Raw genomic sequence first — 19,136 nt, forward strand, 5'->3', positions numbered from 1 at the left:
TTTTCCGATCGGTCCCAAAATACACTATGCATAACTAGGGACCAAGGGCAACCTACATATGAAATTTGAGAAAGATCCCTTCAGTACTTTCTCAGAAATAGCGATAACAAGAATTGTTTACGGACGGAGGGACGGACGGACGGACCACGGACGCAGGGCGATTTGAATAGCCCACCATCTGATGATGGTGGGCTAAAAAGATGAAGGAAATGTTTAGCGACAAGGATGTACCGGTAGTAGCTAAAGTATGCTAAACAGGAGGAATCGGAGACCTTGACCGAGTATGCGCAGCGCATTCAAACGCCGACGAATGATGGTTATGCATACGCGGACGAAACAACGCAGGACCAAATCGCGACGGAGTCCTTCTAAAAGGGATGCCGGGAAAAGGTGGCAGCCCAAAAGGCTATGGAGAAGAAGTACATAAAAGCCTCGGTAGCGAACCAGCGCGCTTTGTTTGGTACACGCTCGTCTTATTTTCCGAGTAGGCAGGTGGAGTTCGCTGAAGGCACCAGACCCGGAGACGATGAGACACAACAGGAGGTTATTAAAATGCTGCGTGATGAGGTAAATTATAAACGGTCGCTCTCGCGTGGTGGGACAGCTAACTCACCGTACTACCAGCCTCAGCTCCCACCTCCATACCACAATCAGGGTGGAGGTGAGGTGTTTCCTTACTACCCGCCCGCGGGGACCCACGTTGGTACCCTCCTTATCGCGAAGGTTTGGTTTGGTTTGGTTTATTTTGTTTAACGTCCTATTAACAGCTAAGGCCATTTAAGGACGGCCTCCCGTGCGTGCGGCATGCATGCGTGTGGTGAGTGCGTATGTGTGTTTTGGGAGGCTGCGGTATTTCGTGTTAAGTCTCCTTGTGATAGGCCGGAACTTTTGCCGATTTATAGTGCTACCTCACTGAAGCATACTGCCGAAGACACCCAGCAGCACACCACACCCGGTCACATTATACTGACAACGGGCGAACCAGTCGTCCCACTCCAAATATGCTGAGCGCTCAGCAGGAGTAGCAACTACCATTTTTAAAGACTCTGGTATGTCTCGGCTAGGGGACAGAACCCAAAGCCTTCCTCACAGGGGCGAACGCTCAACTAAAGGCCAAAAGTGAGGCATTGTCAAGGGAGACATTAGGAAGAAGAAAGTTGTTCAGAAAGAAGAGAAAAGAGAAGATCCCAAATTTAGTCGCCTCTTACGATCATACAATGGGGGCAGCAGGTACAATTCTTACGCCCTACCTGCAGGGCAGTATCGCGAAGGGAATCGTAGCCCTGACAGGAGGCCTCGTTTTCCATTAGATTGCAAGTATCATGCCATCCCGTAGCCGGGGTTACATCACAGCTCATCATTTTTACTGATCCCGATCAGTAAAGTGAGCGCTTTTTACTATAAACATCATTATCTTCAGTCCATTTTTTGTTGGGCGTCAGAGGTGTTCCAATGAGAAAAAAGAACCTTTTGATCATAACTTGAAATTAAGAACGTAGCAAATAATTTTATATAATTTTTAGTTTGAAATTGATAGAACTATTAATAAATATTATACAATATTAATTTCAATGAATCATTAATTAATATTTAATGCAATGAATTAATTAATATTGATATCTATTAATTAGAAAATTATTTATTTGTTTAAGTATTGACAATAATAATGTGCAAATAGGTAATGCTAATACATTATATTTCTGTGCAGTATTAATTCGTTTAATATATTTACCTTTGTTTTTGTTGGGAAATAATGATATTTATAGGTAACATGTACAGGTAAGACACAGGTGATTTACGTGACTTCACCAGAACAGACTATAATTACTGTACAAACATAGTCAGTACGGTGTTATTTCAAAATAGGCGTTCAGGGAATCAGCCGTATTTACATGCTATATCCATACTTGACCAGTTAAGAATTTCAACAAATTATCTAAATCCCCACAATACTAGTATTGTTACCATCGTCAATGAGCAGTTGTCCGTTATGTAATATTGACATACAGGTAAACATGATTGTCGCTCACAGTCAGAGCTTGACAAAGAGGCCAGGCAGTCTTAAATCTTACGTATGCTGTTTATGTAAAGATAAATATAGCACATGTATATACATTCAAGCTGATTAATTTTATTAAATATATCAAAAGCACACGGCGACGTCAAAGGACATGGACTATGGGAAATAATTTTAACATAAAAGTATATAAATAGTTCTTCACTTGAATACATTTATCTTTTAGTTATAGAAATAAATTCGATGTGTATTTTTACCCAAGTTGGGTAGTGATAAATATTAAAAGGGCTTGCTTATAGCAAACAACGCCCATTCATACATATATCAAGTCCATTAGGGCCAAAAAAGTGAATACAAATAGGCATATAACGACAACTAATTTTGCTAAAATACAATGTATTTACATGTAGTTAATGCCGTCCATACAAGATTTTTAAGGCACGTTCACCACTTGTACTAATTTAAACATGTAGTTATTATTTTCTTTGGGTAACTATGAACGCTTTCTGTTTTGAATGTCAACACAGTTTTATAAAGTATTTCACTAAATCAGTCCGACCGTTAAGGTATTGATAGGAATATAAACAACAATAAACCAAACCGTTAAGGTATGAGAGGTGCCGGGGGCGCTCAAAGATAGATAATCCAATCACAAAAGTCGTCAAACATGTCCACGTAGACTACACACCTGTGTCACATCTGTGCGAGGTCAATAGTCCGTGTCGCGACAGAGGATCCTACACAGGTAAAAATATGACGGGGGTGTTTACACGCCGCAGACCGAGCGACTTGCAGAAGTTTAGACGCCACTATACACTCTAGCTATGTAGAGTAACTTGATCAGCTGTTTACTTGTCAGGTGGTGCCTTTCTATCATTATACCCGCAGCGCAATGAAGTCGTATCCTGACGATAGAAAATATGTTCGAAACAACATTATCGGTGGTATGGCATGTTGTGTGGTGTCGTGCATACTGGGGTTTGTGTTGCTTCCAGCACCCACGCCTCGACTGGAGACGGTGTCGATGAGAATTATATACTGTTTACGCTGGCAAATTTGGCCCGTCCTTTTATTAACAGCAGGTAAGTTAAAAGTAATACAACTTGGTGAAAAGTTATGGAAAACCGTGCTTTTAAGTATGGTATATGTGTCAAAACTGAATTATTTAAAGATGCCAATGCATATAAATATTGACTCGTTCTTAGACTTTTCCCTTTTTTTTTTTAAATATATAGTAATGTATAGTACTGTACCTTACGTTAATACGGGTTCTATTTCACAAAGTATTTAATGTTTTTACATGTAAATATAAGGTACAGGATATAATTAAAAATCAATTAAACATGATTGTATTATTTAATCTGATTTGTGTTGGCGATATTTCTCTAGGTAATTATTAAGAGCAAAGCAACAAAAACGAAAAAAAAACACTGCCAAAGTGAATGTATGATTTTTGGTTTGGTAGCTTACATCCGAACACATACATCGTGTGATGAATGTTCTAAATATCGGCAATCAAATAGAGAATATCACTAAATGTTAAAGTGGCTACTGATCGTGACATATAACAAGAAAACAAGGTTCGTTGATTTATTCACTCGTATACCAAAATGTCGACACATCAAAACGGGCGTAAGGGTACTACCAAGCTAACTATACATGAAATAAACATGAAGGGGAGGGAACTCTTACCAGTAAAAGACAACGTATTTTCGTTACTAACTCGGGAATATGTTTACCATATACCGTACTTTAATGCGATTGTTTGTACGCGTAATCATCAACATCCGATCGTAGGTATTATTTATGAAAAAACTGTTATAAATACTTCTTCGTACCAATTGAACATTCTTAAATTCAATTATCAGTTAATTGTTTTATTACATTTTGAATAGTTTTCTTACATTTTAAATACTTGTTTATAATTACAATCTATCAGTCTTTACTTACCAAGCATTGAAAAACAATATGTTTAATTACATGTTAGAAATTATAAGAAATAGTATGTATCAATTATATCCTGTACCTTATATTTACATGTAAAAACATTTTTTTAGTGATTTGTATATACAATTAATTATGAAGTTTTGTATCGGAGATATTTAGCAGTTTTACTAAATACAGGTACATTGTATAATACCATTTATTTAAATGATTTGTAATTTATATATTAATAATAATAGTTAATAGCAATGATTCGATTTGAAGTGATAAGGTATAATAATATGGTGACATTTTAACTTTGTCCAATTTTTTTTTTTTTAATGTTCTCATCATTTATCTTAATTACAGGTATCATGATGGTTGCTTACAAGCGATTCTTCACCAGCGCCATTGACCCCATCGAGGGCCGAGGGGAACATCTAGTGGATGTCCACAAACGTTACGTACAGAACACTCTAGAACAGCTAGTATTGCACGTCTCGTCCTCCGTCCTGCTCGCTTCCTTCATCTCGCCGGAATCCATGACAATTATTCCAATTCGTGTTTTCCTCTTTGTTCTCGGACGAGTGACGTTTTGGTATGGTTACATTAAATCTCCGATAAAGAGGGCGTTCGGCTTCCAGATGACGTTCAGTCCAAGTGTGATATCATTGTTATATTGTGCCTTTTGTTTTTGTAATTCGGGCCCAGCATTTGGTTTATACGAAACATGAAGCAAATTGAATATTATATTGCTAACAAATACATATGAAATTTGATTTCATGGAGTGATGACCTTATAATAGAGTCGGTGAAGGATGGTTATTATAACAATTGATGTGGAACAGTTGTCTCGCAGCTGCATGATTGGATGAGGCTTGTTTAAAACATTGAAATAAACACTTTACTACCAGCCTCAAAATAGTCCGAAAATTCCTATGTATATCAATAACGAATGTTATAAAGTGATACTTAACGTGTTCCTACACCATTCTTCTGAAATATGTGTGGGTATACGATCGAGAATGAGCTTGAATGCTCTTTTCCAAATTTATAATATGGAGCAAGTGAAATATGAATACAATGGTGTATACTTGTTGAGTCTTTAATAAAATACAAATAAAAGCACCAACGCAGTTTTTGTTTTGGTTACCTATATATGTTGTTTTGTTAACATCACTCATGTAGTGTTACTAGCCTCCGCTCAGCAGGTATTTTTACTGATCCATTACCATTATAGGTTGTCTATGTTTATATCAAAGTATATGGAATGAAACATACTTCAGTAAAGGCAGTCAGCAAATTAGTCTAGGAATATATCTAAAGGCAGGGTTTCCATCAATGTCAATATGCAATAGGGGTCAGATATGTTTTATCCTAAGAGACCGCTCAACGATACATTGCTTTGTGCCAAAAAAGTTGGGTTTCCTTGGCTTATATTAAAGCCAAATTAGTTATTGATGCCCCTGCCAACTAATTAAGTAATTCATTTACTAAACAAGGAACGCAGATTTTAATATACAGATGAACAAATAAATATTTTAACGACATAGGGAAGGAACGATACACGTTAATAGGACGTTAAACAAAATAAACCAAACCAAACCAAACACTAAATATCAAAATACTAAAAAGCATAGCGTCGATATTTATATTTTTAACAAATGAAATGTCTTTAAATATTCCCGCGTTTCGTCAGTATAGCGGGAATAATTTGTCTTTAACGACATCGTATTTCTCGTGCTAGGCGCACGCTCCGCGGGAGCGGGTACACGTGTACATACCTGGGTACACGTGGTCGTGAGGTCACTTTCTAGCTGCCATCTCAGCAGGACGGACACAGCTAAATTCGCTCCTTTATACATGTACTCTAGAACATCATGGATCCAGGAATTAACAGACATATACAATCTACTGTCGATGAGGCACAATCAGCGTTGTTCTCTCGTTTGGACGTATTAATGTCAAAGAAGTTGGGTGAATTAGAGGCCAAAATCCATGCAAAACAGGTTGACATTTCCAATGTTCAGCGAGCGCAAATACGACAGGACATTATCGGTGTGGACAATCATAAATTCACTAAAAAGAGCTGCGAAGAGCAATTCAAGTTCAACCGGAAGGTCGCTTCTAAGTTACAAGAAGCTGATGAAATATCTCTACACGACCCTCAGGCCACCAAATCCCTTATTGCCGAAGGTATGGACTCGATTAATCATCGGCAAAAGCTTATCAAACTGGCCGACATGTCGGAGGCTGGATGGAAAGCCGTCGAGGAGTATATTTCTAATCCCCTCGCCTCGGACTCGGACGACGAGAAACGGATGGACCGGGCCCGGTCAAGAGCGGACCGTAAAATCAAGGTGGCTAAGCAAAAATCTACTAAATGGAGATCTCGATATTCGCCTTACCAACGTAGTACCTACTCCACTCCAGCTGAACACTCAGGACAATCGGACAAAGTGATCCCCGTCAGGACCCCTAGGCCTGGGGTGTGCTATGGTTGTGGAAGGGCCTGACATTGGAGGTCAGAGTGCCCAGCCATGTCAGCCGGTGGACCCAGCAACGGTCAAAAGATAAGTAGTATTTTTTAAACTAAGCATGTTGAGCTTAACGATATTTCTACCGTCTCGGCGGTTAGAGTAAAAAGGGCGTTTTCGCCGTTTGGTAGATTGAATAAGTGTTTAGCTTATTGGAAAGGTACTGGCGCCAGCGATAGTGTTTTATCGGTAATATCCGACGGTTATCAGTTGCCTTTTAAAGAAATCCCTCCAAATGTTCGTTTGAGAAACAATAAGTCTGCTCGTGACAATCTTCAGTTTGTTAACACGGAGGTTGAGAATTTACTGAGCATTGGCTGTATATCTGAGGTCAAAGTTCAGCCACGTGTTGTCAATCCTCTGACAGTAGCGTACAACCGGGCAGGTAAACCGCGTCTTGTCTTAGATTGTCGTCACATAAATGTGTTTCTCCACAAGTTCAAATTTAAATACGAGGATGCGAGGGTTGCTCGAGATTCGTTTTATCAAGGCGATTTTTTGTTCACTTTTGATTTAAAGTCAGCCTATCATCACATTGAAATTTATCCCGAACATAGAAATTTCTTATGTTTCGAGGTCGAAATGGGCGGAGTCGCGCGATTCTTTGTATTTAACGTTTTCCCGTTTGGTATCTCTACGGCGGGTTATATTTTCACAAAGGTCTTACGACAGGTAGTCAAGCACGTGCGTGGTCAAGGTCACAAACTAGTTATGTTTTTGGACGACGGCATTGGTGGTCATGGTACGGTAGGCGGGGCTAACGTAGCCAGTCAATGCGTAAAGAGATGTTTGAGAGATTACGGTTTCCTTATCGCGGACGAAAAGTGCCAATGGGAGCCATCCCAGGATGTCACGTGGCTCGGGTACACGTGGGCAATGATAGAAGGCGTGCTTAGAGTTTCCACCGACAGGGTTGACAGATTGGTGTCATTGTTGAAACACACTATGTCGTTAGTCTGTAGCAGAGGTCAACTGTTGTTCTCGGCCAGGTATATCGCCAGCATTGTAGGGCTGGTCATATCAATGCACAGTGTAATAGGATCGATGGTTCGATTGCGTACGCGTGAACTTAGCGCAAGTTTGTTGACGAGAGCCAGCTGGAATGCTGGAGTGTTTTTGAGCGCAGAGGCGCTGAACGAAATAGAATTTTGGCTTTCTAATGTACAAACTTTAAACGACAAAGGGTCGACATTGAGGGAGAGTAACAAATGTTCAAAGGTAATTTGTACCGATGCCTCTGAGGTAGGTTACGGAGGTTTTGTTATCCCCTGTGTGGATCCTCTTATGGAGGGAGATGAAACACTTAGTGCCGAGGACACTGGTTATATGCATGAGGCATTGGCCTTGGCTGAAGGCGACGGTTTTATTCCAAATGTGGAAAGGTTGTACGAGCATGGTGACTGCGTGGTCATAGGAACATGGGACAGTGACGAGCGCGTGCGTAGTTCCACGTGGAGAGAGTTGGAGGCAGCGAAGCGCGTATTGTTTACTACTATAGATCGGGTCAGAGGTCACAATGTCAAGTTATTCATGGATAACAAGGGCGCATGTACAATCGCTCGGGTCGGTAGCGGTAAAACACACTTACAGAAGGTCGCTATGGACATGCATAGGCTTACGTCCAGTAAGAGTGTTAACCTGGTAACACAGTGGTTGCCCAGAAATAGCAATAAAACCGCTGATTTTCTCAGCAGATGTTCTGATTCCGATGATTGGTCTGTTCAGGCTTGTGTGTTTGGTGTTTGTGAGAAGACGTGGGGACCACATGAAGTTGATCGTTTCACTTCAGATTACAATAAAAAATGCACTCGTTTTAATTACCGGTGGTGGTGTCCGGGTACGGAGGCTATTGACGCTTTTACCGTGTTCTGGGGGAGGGTAAACAACTGGTTAGTGCCCCCTCCCCGGCTTGTTTGTAAGATGTTAGACAAAATGAAGGCAGACCAGGCCTATGGGACATTAGTGGTTCCAGCTTGGCGTTCAGCAGCTTTCTGGCCTGTTTTATGTCAGGGGGACAAATTTGCTAGTTTTGTTAAAGATTACACCTCGTTATCGAAAAACAGGGTAACGATCGGTGGCAGGGGGAACAACGGGATTTTTGAGAAAGGTGTATTATCTTTCAACATGTTTGCACTACGATTAGATTTCCGTCATTGAACATGTTATATTTATGTATTGATTGTTATTCTTAACAGGCATAGGTCTGCGAGGATCTGTTGACAAGGCCGTCAGAGCTGCGGGGTTACCGGCGGAATCAGCGCTACACAATGTATCGCGTAATATGGCGGACAGGCTACTGAATAGCAAAAGCGACAATACCAACAAGACATACTTTGACACGTTTCGCAGGTGGGAACATTTTTGCTCTACGCATAGTTGCTGTGCGTTACCTGCTAATCCAGTGCATTTGGCTCTGTATTTGAATTATCTGTTGGACAAGCGTTCCTCATTTTCCGTGATCTCTGCGACTGTGTACGCCATTAAATGGGTACATGATATCAACGGACATTCTGATCCCACGACTAACAGTTTCGTTCGTAATTTGATGGAGTCTTCCAAAAGGACATCACGCAAGCCAGTCTGCAAAAAGGACCCAATTACTACGGACACTTTGATTCATTTATGTAACATGTTTTCTGATAGTAGGGATTTGCTCGTTATTCGGGACATGTCAATGATTTTATTGTGTTTTTCTGTTTTTTTTACGTTTTAATGAACTTGGCAATCTGCTGTGTTCGGATCTAAAAATATTCGATAGCCATTTCATTTTAGTGATCAGGAAAAGCAAAACCGACCAAAACCGTCACGGTAGCGAAGTAGTTATCAGTAAGGGTCAGACATCGGCATGTCCCCACGCCATGATTCTCAAATATATAGAAATCGTGGGGATTGATCTTCAGTCAGATATATTTTTATTCAAGCCTATTTTCCGCTCCGGTTCAACGTGTAAGCTTATTCATAAGAACAAGAGTTTGAGTTACACGGGGGCCCGACAGGCCATTTCGAAGCGTTTGTCTTTAGTTTGTGACGTAAGAAATGTTGGATTGCACAGTTTGCGCGCTGGGGGCGCCACTGTCGCCGCGAATAACGGCGTGAATGACAGGTGCTTTAAGAGGCACGGTCGATGGAAGAGTGAAACTGCTAAGGATGGTTATGTCGCAGACTCGTTACAGGCGAGGTTAAAGGTGACCCAAAAGCTCGGTTTGTAAATATGTTTCATATTCAGTTAATAGGGTACGCGTTTTCAGCGTTTTAGTTAATTGATTAATTCTCGGTCTTCCTTTCCCTTTCTTTGTTATTTCTATTACACGGGCACGCTAGTACGGCAAATTTATATTTGCTTTTGAGTTGTATTTTTGGAAGTAGTGGAGTGAAGACTTAAATATTCCCGCGTTTCGTCAGTATAGCGGGAATAATTTGTCTTTAACGACATCGTATTTCTCGTGCTAGGCGCACGCTCCGCGAGAGCGGGTTCACGTGGTCGTGAGGTCACTTTCTAGCTGCCATCTCAGCAGGACAGACACAGCTAAATTTTTCATTTGATTTTTCCTGTTTTTGAAAAATCTGGAGTGTATATGTAATACAAATATCAATTGTATATATTTCCTCGATAACGCAGGTCCAGCGTTAACCCTAGGTACACCTGTAAGGGTATAATCGTTTTCCCGCCACCGCGGATACAGGTTTCCGGGGGCTATCTCCGGTTTTTCCTGGGCGCCAGGTGCATACTGATGACGGGGATATTGTATTTTACTATTCAAATAGTTTTCCAAAGTTTCATGAACATCTGTATCATGTTGTTTCAGAGGAGCGATATCGTTTGAGTACGGAATATTTGTACAAAAGATCGGTGTATATACATTAAACATGCATAATTTTGATTAAACGCCGACTGCTATTACACGGGCACGCTAGTACGGGAAATTTATATTTGCTTTTGAGTTGTATTTTTGGAAGTAGTGGAGTGAAGACTTAATATTCTTACCCTAACTCTGCCCACTACACGCATGCATGTCGCATACACGGGATGACATTAGCTGTTAATAGGACGTTAAACTTCTAAAACCAAACAAATTGCGCAAAGTGTAGGTTTTTGGAACTGTTCCGAAAGATCAAAACTTTACCATTTGGGCACAGTGTTGAAATTTTGGCTTTGATGTGTGTCGCCCCAATGACTTGTTGAACGATACGGGACATAACAGCAACTCTGTTACATATGGTTTTGTTTTATTTATTCCTCTAAACTGTGCCTTTCAAAATATATAACTAACCGTTACACGCATAGTAATACAAGTAATGCCGACATGTGTAGGCCACGTCCTTAAATGGTCATCGTTGTTGATTATAATTAGGGCGTTAAATACGAAGTTTTACATCTTGTTTCACTTTCTTTTCAAGTAAATAGCTCTCGTATCGATATTTTGAAATATTGTTTTCTATCCTACACAAATTCCTTGCACTCTGCTGGAAAACTGCCTGCCCGGGTTAGGGTGTCATTTTCTCTTGAAATGAAGCTGGTTTCATGTATTTTCTTTTAACTCCTTCCGTACCGTTGTCGTATACAGACGAGAGAAAAAAACTTGGCGTCTCCTCCTCATTTTCGTATACAGACGACAAAAAACGAGATGTATATTTCTTGTTGTCGTATGTGTATAGACAAGATACGTTACTTCATCATAAGCTAGGTAGACGATAGACGAGTTTGACAATAAACTTTTACACAAAATCACTGTCAGTTTTCAACCATTTGACAGGCGAAAAACACACATTTTCTGTCTGGTGACCTAATTTAAATGAATTTCCCGTGAATTTTCCGAAGTGTCATCACCAAGGTAAACAACATGGCGGCAATACATCCGACGACGAAGAAGGGGCTAGATACCCAGATCATGCAAACAATACTGGTGGATCCGATACGGAATTATCAGAGCTGGACCCCGATAGTGGTTATGGCAACCCTCCCGCCGACATCATCCCACTGGCAGACCTCTAGACCGAGATGGAGGTGCTGAGCACGCCTACAATGATCGCCACTGGACAACTAATCTGAAGACCGTGAGAGTCGCAGTTTTTGAGGGAGTAGCTGGCCCTACTACAGCACTGCAACTGATACTCCCCCGGATTCTCTGCTGCATGATTTGGTTTCGTTTGGTTTTATTTGTTTAACGTCCTACTAACAGCTAAGGTCATTGAAGGACGGCCTCCCGTGTTTGCGATATGCATGCGTGTGGTGAGTGCGTATGTGTGTTTTGGAAAGGCTGCGGTATGTACGCGTTAAGTCTCCTTGTGAAAGGCCGGAACTTTTGCCGATTTATTGTGCTACCTAACTGAAGCACCCAGCAGGACACCCTACCCGATCACATTATACTGACAACAGGCGAACTAGTCGTCCCACTCCAAATATGATGAGCGTTCAGCAGGTGTAGCAACTACCATTTTTAAAGACTCTGGTATGTCTCGGCTAGGGGACAGAAGCTAAAGCCTTCCTCACTGCGGCGAACGCTCAACTAAAGGCCAAAAATGAGGCAGTGTCAAGGGAGACATTTGGTTTGGTTTATTTTGTTTAACGTCCTATTAACAGCTAAGGTCATTTAAGGACGGCCTCCCGTACGTTGGACATGCATGCGTGTGATGTTTTGGGAGGCTGCGGTATGTTCCTGTTAAGTCTCCTTGTGATAGGCCGGAACTTTTGCCGATTTATAGTGCTACCTCACTGAAGCATACTGCCGAAGACATCCAACGGGCGAACCAGTCGTCCCACTCCTTGTATGCTGAGCGCTAAGCAGGAGTAGCAACTACCATTTTTAAAGACTTTGGTATGTCTCGGCTAGGGGACAAAGAAAGTTGGTAAGAAATAAGAGAAAATATAAGATCCCAAATGAAGACGCCTCTTACGATCATGCAATGGGGGCAGCAGGTACAATTCTTTCGTCCTACATGCAGGGCAAACGGGCTTGCCGCTAGAGTAATCAGTGTAATGTGACCGGGTGGGGGTGTGCTGCTGGGTGTCTTCGGCAGTATGCTTCGCCGCATTTATATTTATAGCGAGATTTGTCACGGAGCCGAGACCCAGGCTATAACAATGGGGACTACACACATGGCTGTTGTTTACATATTGAGCATACATAAACTTTGCCTGATAATGCTTTCATTTAAACATATTAACAGAATATTCGCGTAATACCCAGGTAACTGAACAAAATAAACAAACATAGTTAACATTTAAATCCTTTATTCTATAATGTAGCAATATGCATACAACACATTGATAAAATCTTAGATCAGTGAAGTTGACAATGTTCAAAAGCTAACCAGCAATCAAATAGACGTCCGGAAAAATCGGAATTCGAGTCTATTCCTTTTTCTTCTCTCGTTAAGTTCCAACGAATCATTTCCTTTCCTAAGAAAATACTTGGGTTTTGCCGATTCCACACACTTTTGTGCAGAATCTGTCTGCGTTTTTGCAGTTCTACGCTTGCGGCGTTCCACCATTTTGTATGGACTGTAAAACCCGCCATTGGATTGTGGGGCTAATTTTCAGAGAAACTTGGTCCAGCAGCCACCGTTATTATTTTTGGGAATTCCCCGTATACTTTCATAAATATACATTTTCTTTCAGTTTCTGATTCACATCAATGTGTTAGGTATGCATCAAGTCCGAAAACTGTAAAAAGCTCAAAATGTAAACATTGATATATGTTTCTTCGTGGGTATGTGTCTTTAAGTGTATGTCCATCCTGTTATTACAGTTACTTTTCTTTTTTGTTGAATCTGCAAAATACAAGTATTAAAATTTTTAACTTTGCAAGCATATAAGTGTTATAGTTTAAAGATAAAAATATTTATTTCAAATGATACAAAATTACTCATTTGATTCATTATCCTTTTAAAATGACTAATCAATAGTGAAAGTAGTCAATCATCAAATTATCTCTCTTTAGAAGTATTTAAGTTCTAAACTGTGTATTACCTTCATTTACTATTTATAAAGGATTATGGCATGGTGTGGTTCATGGAAAGCAATTCTCACAAGTAGATATAAATAATTCCTCATTTCCTCACAACCTAAATTCATCAGCACAACCATTAAGCCATTGAATCAATCCATTTAATTAAAACTATCGAAAATTCATTTCGACAATCATAAAACATTTACTAGCTAAATTTAAAACCATCCATCAAAACGATATATTTAAGAATGGACTAGTACAAATGCCAATTTTCATTAGCAACAATATTTATCAATATTTATCAATATTACATATCCCTTAACAGCATATGCACAAATCCATTTGATAAGGTACTATCACTATCTGCATACAGAAATCAAGTCCAAATAGCTACATGTACAACCACTGGCAAAAAAAGTGTATAAGGTATAATCCATCATAACTATTGACAGAATGGATTAAAGCAAATTTCTATTAGAAACAATTGGATATTTATGTAAACAATTGTTGATACCTGCAGGAATCTTTACAAAAATACTATGTGAGTTTATAATTACATCAGTCAACTTTTGTAAACGCGAGATTGAGGAAGTTGTCAATTCTTCAATTGATGCAACCCTACGAGGCTACGTATTATAAACTCGATATCCAAATCTTCTGGTTGCTGATAGAAATTGAAGTTATTTGCTCTAGAATATACCCGATTTAGATATCCATTCTCCAATACACCAAAATGCAACAAAAACAACAGTCAAGAACTTCTGGAACAACGAAATTGTCGTCTGCTAACTCCAGTAGTAATATTCTGTGATGCACACATGATAATTTATCTAACAAAGAGTCTGGATGAACATTTTTCTCCGCACTTTCTTGCTAGTTATTATTTCAATAAATATTCTACAGTAATCCCTCGACCTATCGCCACTCGATAATACCGCCACCTTGTCCCCTAGAACGGATTTTTGCACTCTTTAATTCCCGCGTTAAGTCCGCCACCCTCGCCATCCGCCATATTTCAAGAACAACTGTGCCGAATCACTGTATATTTCCCTCGATTTCACCGCCATGTTTTTATCGCCGTGGAACTCTTTAGTGTTCTATTTTTAGATACTGGTACTTCCCCATTCAAGCACAGGTGAAGTTACGCTTTAGTGATTCTTTTCGCTGATCGAATCGTGATCGGTATTGACAAGAGGAATGTTTGTTTTGTAATAAAACAAGTTATGAATTCTACTCACATTGTGTATGTGTTGTTTGTTTCTGAATCTCGGCCATTCACAATTTGTTGACGCCGATAAACAGACAGAAATTACCGAAGTGCAGACAGAAAGCGACATCATTGACTCCGTTACAAGTTTTGACGACAGTGAAACGGACCTTAACACTGACGATGATGATGACGAACCACAACATATTCCGAGCGGAACAGAGGCAAAAGCCGCTATAGAAACGGTAATGCGATTTCTAGAAACGTCGGACAAAACAACATAATTAGAAATAGACTCTTGCAGAATGATTTCAAAAAAAATATCGGAAATTATCACAGACAATATGCGACAAAAGCATATCAGTGGATTTTTAAACAAACTACAAAAACAATAACCATGTATAGACACTCTTACTGTTCAGTACCTGAAATTGAAATGTTTGTGTTTTCTGATTTGATCATATCGCTGGTTAGCATGCGGGATGTCCCAAACAGTAACACCATAAAATTACAGAAAAAACATACGTTTAACAATTCAAACGTTATTTCTGATAATGAAAAAAATGTATGTGTTCATGCATTTACAAGTAATATTACACGCAATGACGATATAATAAAAACAATAGCAGGACGTGCTGTTCACATGCAATAAGTTTAACTTTCATGATCAAGGTAGAAACTAAGTTCATTATACATGTTACTCATTCCTTTTTTAGATTTCTGATTTTTCGTGGCTTAATATTTTTTTGCTTTATCCTCACTCTTCCTCTTTGCTCTTTCTCCATCTCAAGTCTCTCGCGTTCCTCTTTCTCCCTTTGCTTATTTGAAAATATCTCATCTGATGTCAAAAGTCGGTGGCTTGTCAGTTTTCGTTTGCCTCCATTTTGTTTATCTATATTTACAGGTGCTGAAGGTAACTTGAATAAGGTATTTATCTCCGCATTCCATGATAACAAATCGGCTTGCCCGTTAGTTATCAAATTAAGAAGAGTTTCAGTGTACTTGCAACTCCGTTCTCATCGGCAGTCGCCAAAACTGTCACCTGATTAGCAACATGATATGGTAGATCACTTGAAATGTTAAAAGTCGGTTCCAGAGGAATTGATGATTCAGTACAAGCAGGGAATGATGGCGGTAACACAGCTTCGTACAATTGTTCAACAGCAGAAGGAAACTCGGCGGAGGATGACGGTATCTCGGCAGAAGAAACCGAAGATGGCTCAGATGCAGAAGATTACTCAGCGGATATATCGAACGGGATGAAGGGCGCGAAAGCAGATTGAGGGATGATTTCTTTATTAAAAGGATAAATTCAACAAACTTCAAAACCCTTTGTGATATTTTCTTTGATGACTTTTTTTTGTGTTTTGTTTTGTATGCATCACCAAAGAGTTTCGGAAACTCCCATTTCGTTATCAAATTTGCCAAATTCATAAACTCAGTACAAAGGCGATTGTACTACTCCCTTTGAAATGGCCCGAAAACTTTTGTCTAGCGGGTTCAGGTATTGTGTCGTAGGAGGAGGGAGAGCAAACAACACGATACCATTTTCCCTGGCCAACTGTATGAGCCCAAGTGTTTCATGGCTGCTATGGCTGTCGAGAACTATAACTTTGGGTCTCTCCTGTCCACAAAACTTGAGGAAGTGGTCTTTAAACCATGACACACCCTGTGTCCTCCATCCAGGCCTTTTTCTGGAAAGTATACTTAGTGCCGACGGGACCTTCGGCAACATTGTAAGCACGTAAAGATTTTTCAGTGAGGCCCTTTACAATAACCAGCAGAGGGATGTCGCAACAAGCAGCATTTATGCATGTCAACACCGTTACTCCATCACGAGTGTTGCCCCGTCTCCGCCAGTACCCTACATGGCTTATGTGTCAACGAAACATTTGTTTCGTCAATGTTCCAAATCAGTTTGTTTTTTTAGTCCAAGAGACGTGAGTGTTTTACCTAGATCGTTGGAATACTTCTGAGTGACCTCAGGTTTGAGCATTCTGGCCCTTACGGCGTTGAGTGGAGTTGGAGTTCTCAGACTTAAATCTGGATGACGTTTTTGAAAGCTAGACAGCCAGTCCTTCACGGGAATGTCATTTCTGAATGGTGTTGTCACGTGCATAACACAGGCCAGACGCGCCATCTTTATACAGAGCTGGGCTCTTGTAATAGTAAATCCCATCTTCCGGCCTGTTTGATTTTTTCAGCCACCTCATTTTCGACTTCCAATGGGAAAGTCGGCATCTGTCCCGGCAAAGTTCCCTCCACTACTCTTCCCGAGAGCCTATCGCCGACAGTTGATTTAGGGATTCCAAAATTATGTGCAGCTTTCCTGACTATCGTTACACCCGTTTTAACTGCAGTAACGGCATTATCGATAACTTTTGGGTCATGCTGCATCCATTTAGCCTTCTGGCTATTTCGTTTGGGCATTTTCTGAAGAAAAAAAAATATCGCGATGAACGACGATAGAACCCACACCAGGACTGGATTAGGGAGTGAAAAACGAACTCTTTAACCACTTGAGCTACTGTAAGATACATGTTATGTGATTTTTTTTCTTTAAATATTTTAATTATTCATGAATTATATCAATTATATCATATCATTATTATATCAATAATTATAATGGTGTTAACAATTTACAGTTTTTATCTATGCAAAAGTGAGAATTTCAGTTTTCGAAGCTGTTGTCCACAAAAGAAATTTCACATTATCTCTTCCATATTGTTTTCATACAAGGTAGTTGCTACTCCTGCTTAGCGCTCAGCATTTTGGGAGTGGGACGACAGGTTGGCCCGTTGTCAGTATAATGTGATCGGGTGGGGTGTCTTGCTGGGTGTCTTCGGCAGTATTCTTCAGTGAGGTAGCACTATAAATCGGCACAAGTTCCGGCCTATCACACAGTGACTTAACACGAATATACCCCTAGCCTCCAAAAAAACACATTACGCACTCACCACATACATGCAATGCACCTTTAATAATTGCACTATAATATATAAATAAATTAACTTAAATTATATTAATAGCAACTATTACATAGATCTATAATAGTTATACAAATCTACAAATCAACTTATATAGCAACTATTTAATGACAAGAATGTAATATTATTTAAATACACAACATAATTTCAACTCTATGGCATGTTGAATCTTGATGCCTCCTAATAGCATCTTCCCTGTAGGACTGGCAAGGTGTCTTAATCCAGTTTGTGCTGCCATTCCTTGGAAGTTGCTTATGTTTTGTGCACAGAGCACAGAACATGCCTATTTAATAAGAAAACAATATTGAGGTATTTCTATATTATTATATAGAATCATATCAATCTTTCTTATATTTGCTTATTTAAAATAGACAAAAAGATATCACATATGATATTCAACCACTGAATGATAGTTAAATATTAAAAATTAATAAATTTATGAAAAAAAAATTATAAATGATTAGTGAGATCTTTTAAAAACTATCAGTACATTAATTACATATTATACTTGGCATTCCAATAAACTTATTATAATTAACAATAATAAGAAAATCACATTCCAAGATAGATAATAGTTATTGAATAAAAAATTACAGAGATTTTGGAGAGATTCGGAGATGATTTATATTATAGGACGTTTTGAGAACGTTTGGAAAGGGACATCACTCTAATGTCTAATGATACTTTCTAAAAATAGCACGTGACAAGAAAATAAATGACAACACGAAATATTCACTAATTAATCAATCAAACTAATGTTGGATAATTTTAAGCTTACCTTCGTCATCTTCATGCACAATCCGTGTGTACTTCTGTAGCCATGGCTTATAAAATGCAACTCGGTGTTTAGTCGACTTCGGGCTGTTGTTTGCAGGTTTCCATCGCTCGTTTCAATCGCTTGTCGTTTGGACGGAGTTCCAAAAAAGGAGCTGATGGATGTCTGATCTGCTCCTCTCTTCATGGTGAAAATGCCGTGAAATTCCGGCCTATCACAAGGAGACTTAACACGAACATACCACAGCCTCCCATAACACACATACGCACTCGCCACACTCATACATACCGCACGCACGGGAGGCCGTCCTTAAATGACCTTAGATGTTAATAGGACGTTAAACAAAATAAACCAAACCAAACCAAACCGTGAAATTTTCAAAACTGTATCCATGCTTCTAAAATATTGGCTTGCGTTTTGATAATATCAACGCTGAATATCAATTCTTGCGAAAATAGAAGGGTGTGCTTGTCGGATCGTCGGTTTTAAGCCCACCATCATCAGATGGTGGGCTATTCAAATCGCCCTGCGTCCGTGGTCCGTCGTCCGTGGTCCGTCGTCCGTCCCTCCGTCCGTCCGTCCGTCCCTCCGTTAACAATTCTTGTTATCGCTAATCCTCAGAAAGTACTAATGGGGTCTTTCTCAAATTTCATATGTAGGTTCCCCTTGGTGCCTCGTTATGCATATTGCATTTTGAGACCAATCGGAAAACAACATGGCCGACAGGCAGCCATCTTGGA

At 39.7% G+C, this 19,136-nt stretch overlaps 1 protein-coding gene across 1 annotated transcript; it reads left to right on the plus strand.

Moving 5' to 3' along the window:
• Positions 1-2,724: 2,724 nt before the first annotated feature.
• On the plus strand, positions 2,725-5,067 carry LOC117318275. The gene is made up of 2 exons (XM_033873278.1): positions 2,725-3,099; positions 4,310-5,067. Exons 1-2 carry the CDS (start codon positions 2,910-2,912, stop codon positions 4,672-4,674), a joined length of 555 nt encoding a protein of 184 aa, XP_033729169.1. The 5' UTR covers positions 2,725-2,909; the 3' UTR covers positions 4,675-5,067.
• Positions 5,068-19,136: the final 14,069 nt, after the last annotated feature.

The sequence above is a fragment of the Pecten maximus genome, unplaced genomic scaffold, assembly GCF_902652985.1.
Source record: "Pecten maximus unplaced genomic scaffold, xPecMax1.1, whole genome shotgun sequence".
In the NCBI taxonomy this organism is placed as follows: Eukaryota; Metazoa; Mollusca; class Bivalvia; order Pectinida; family Pectinidae; genus Pecten; species Pecten maximus.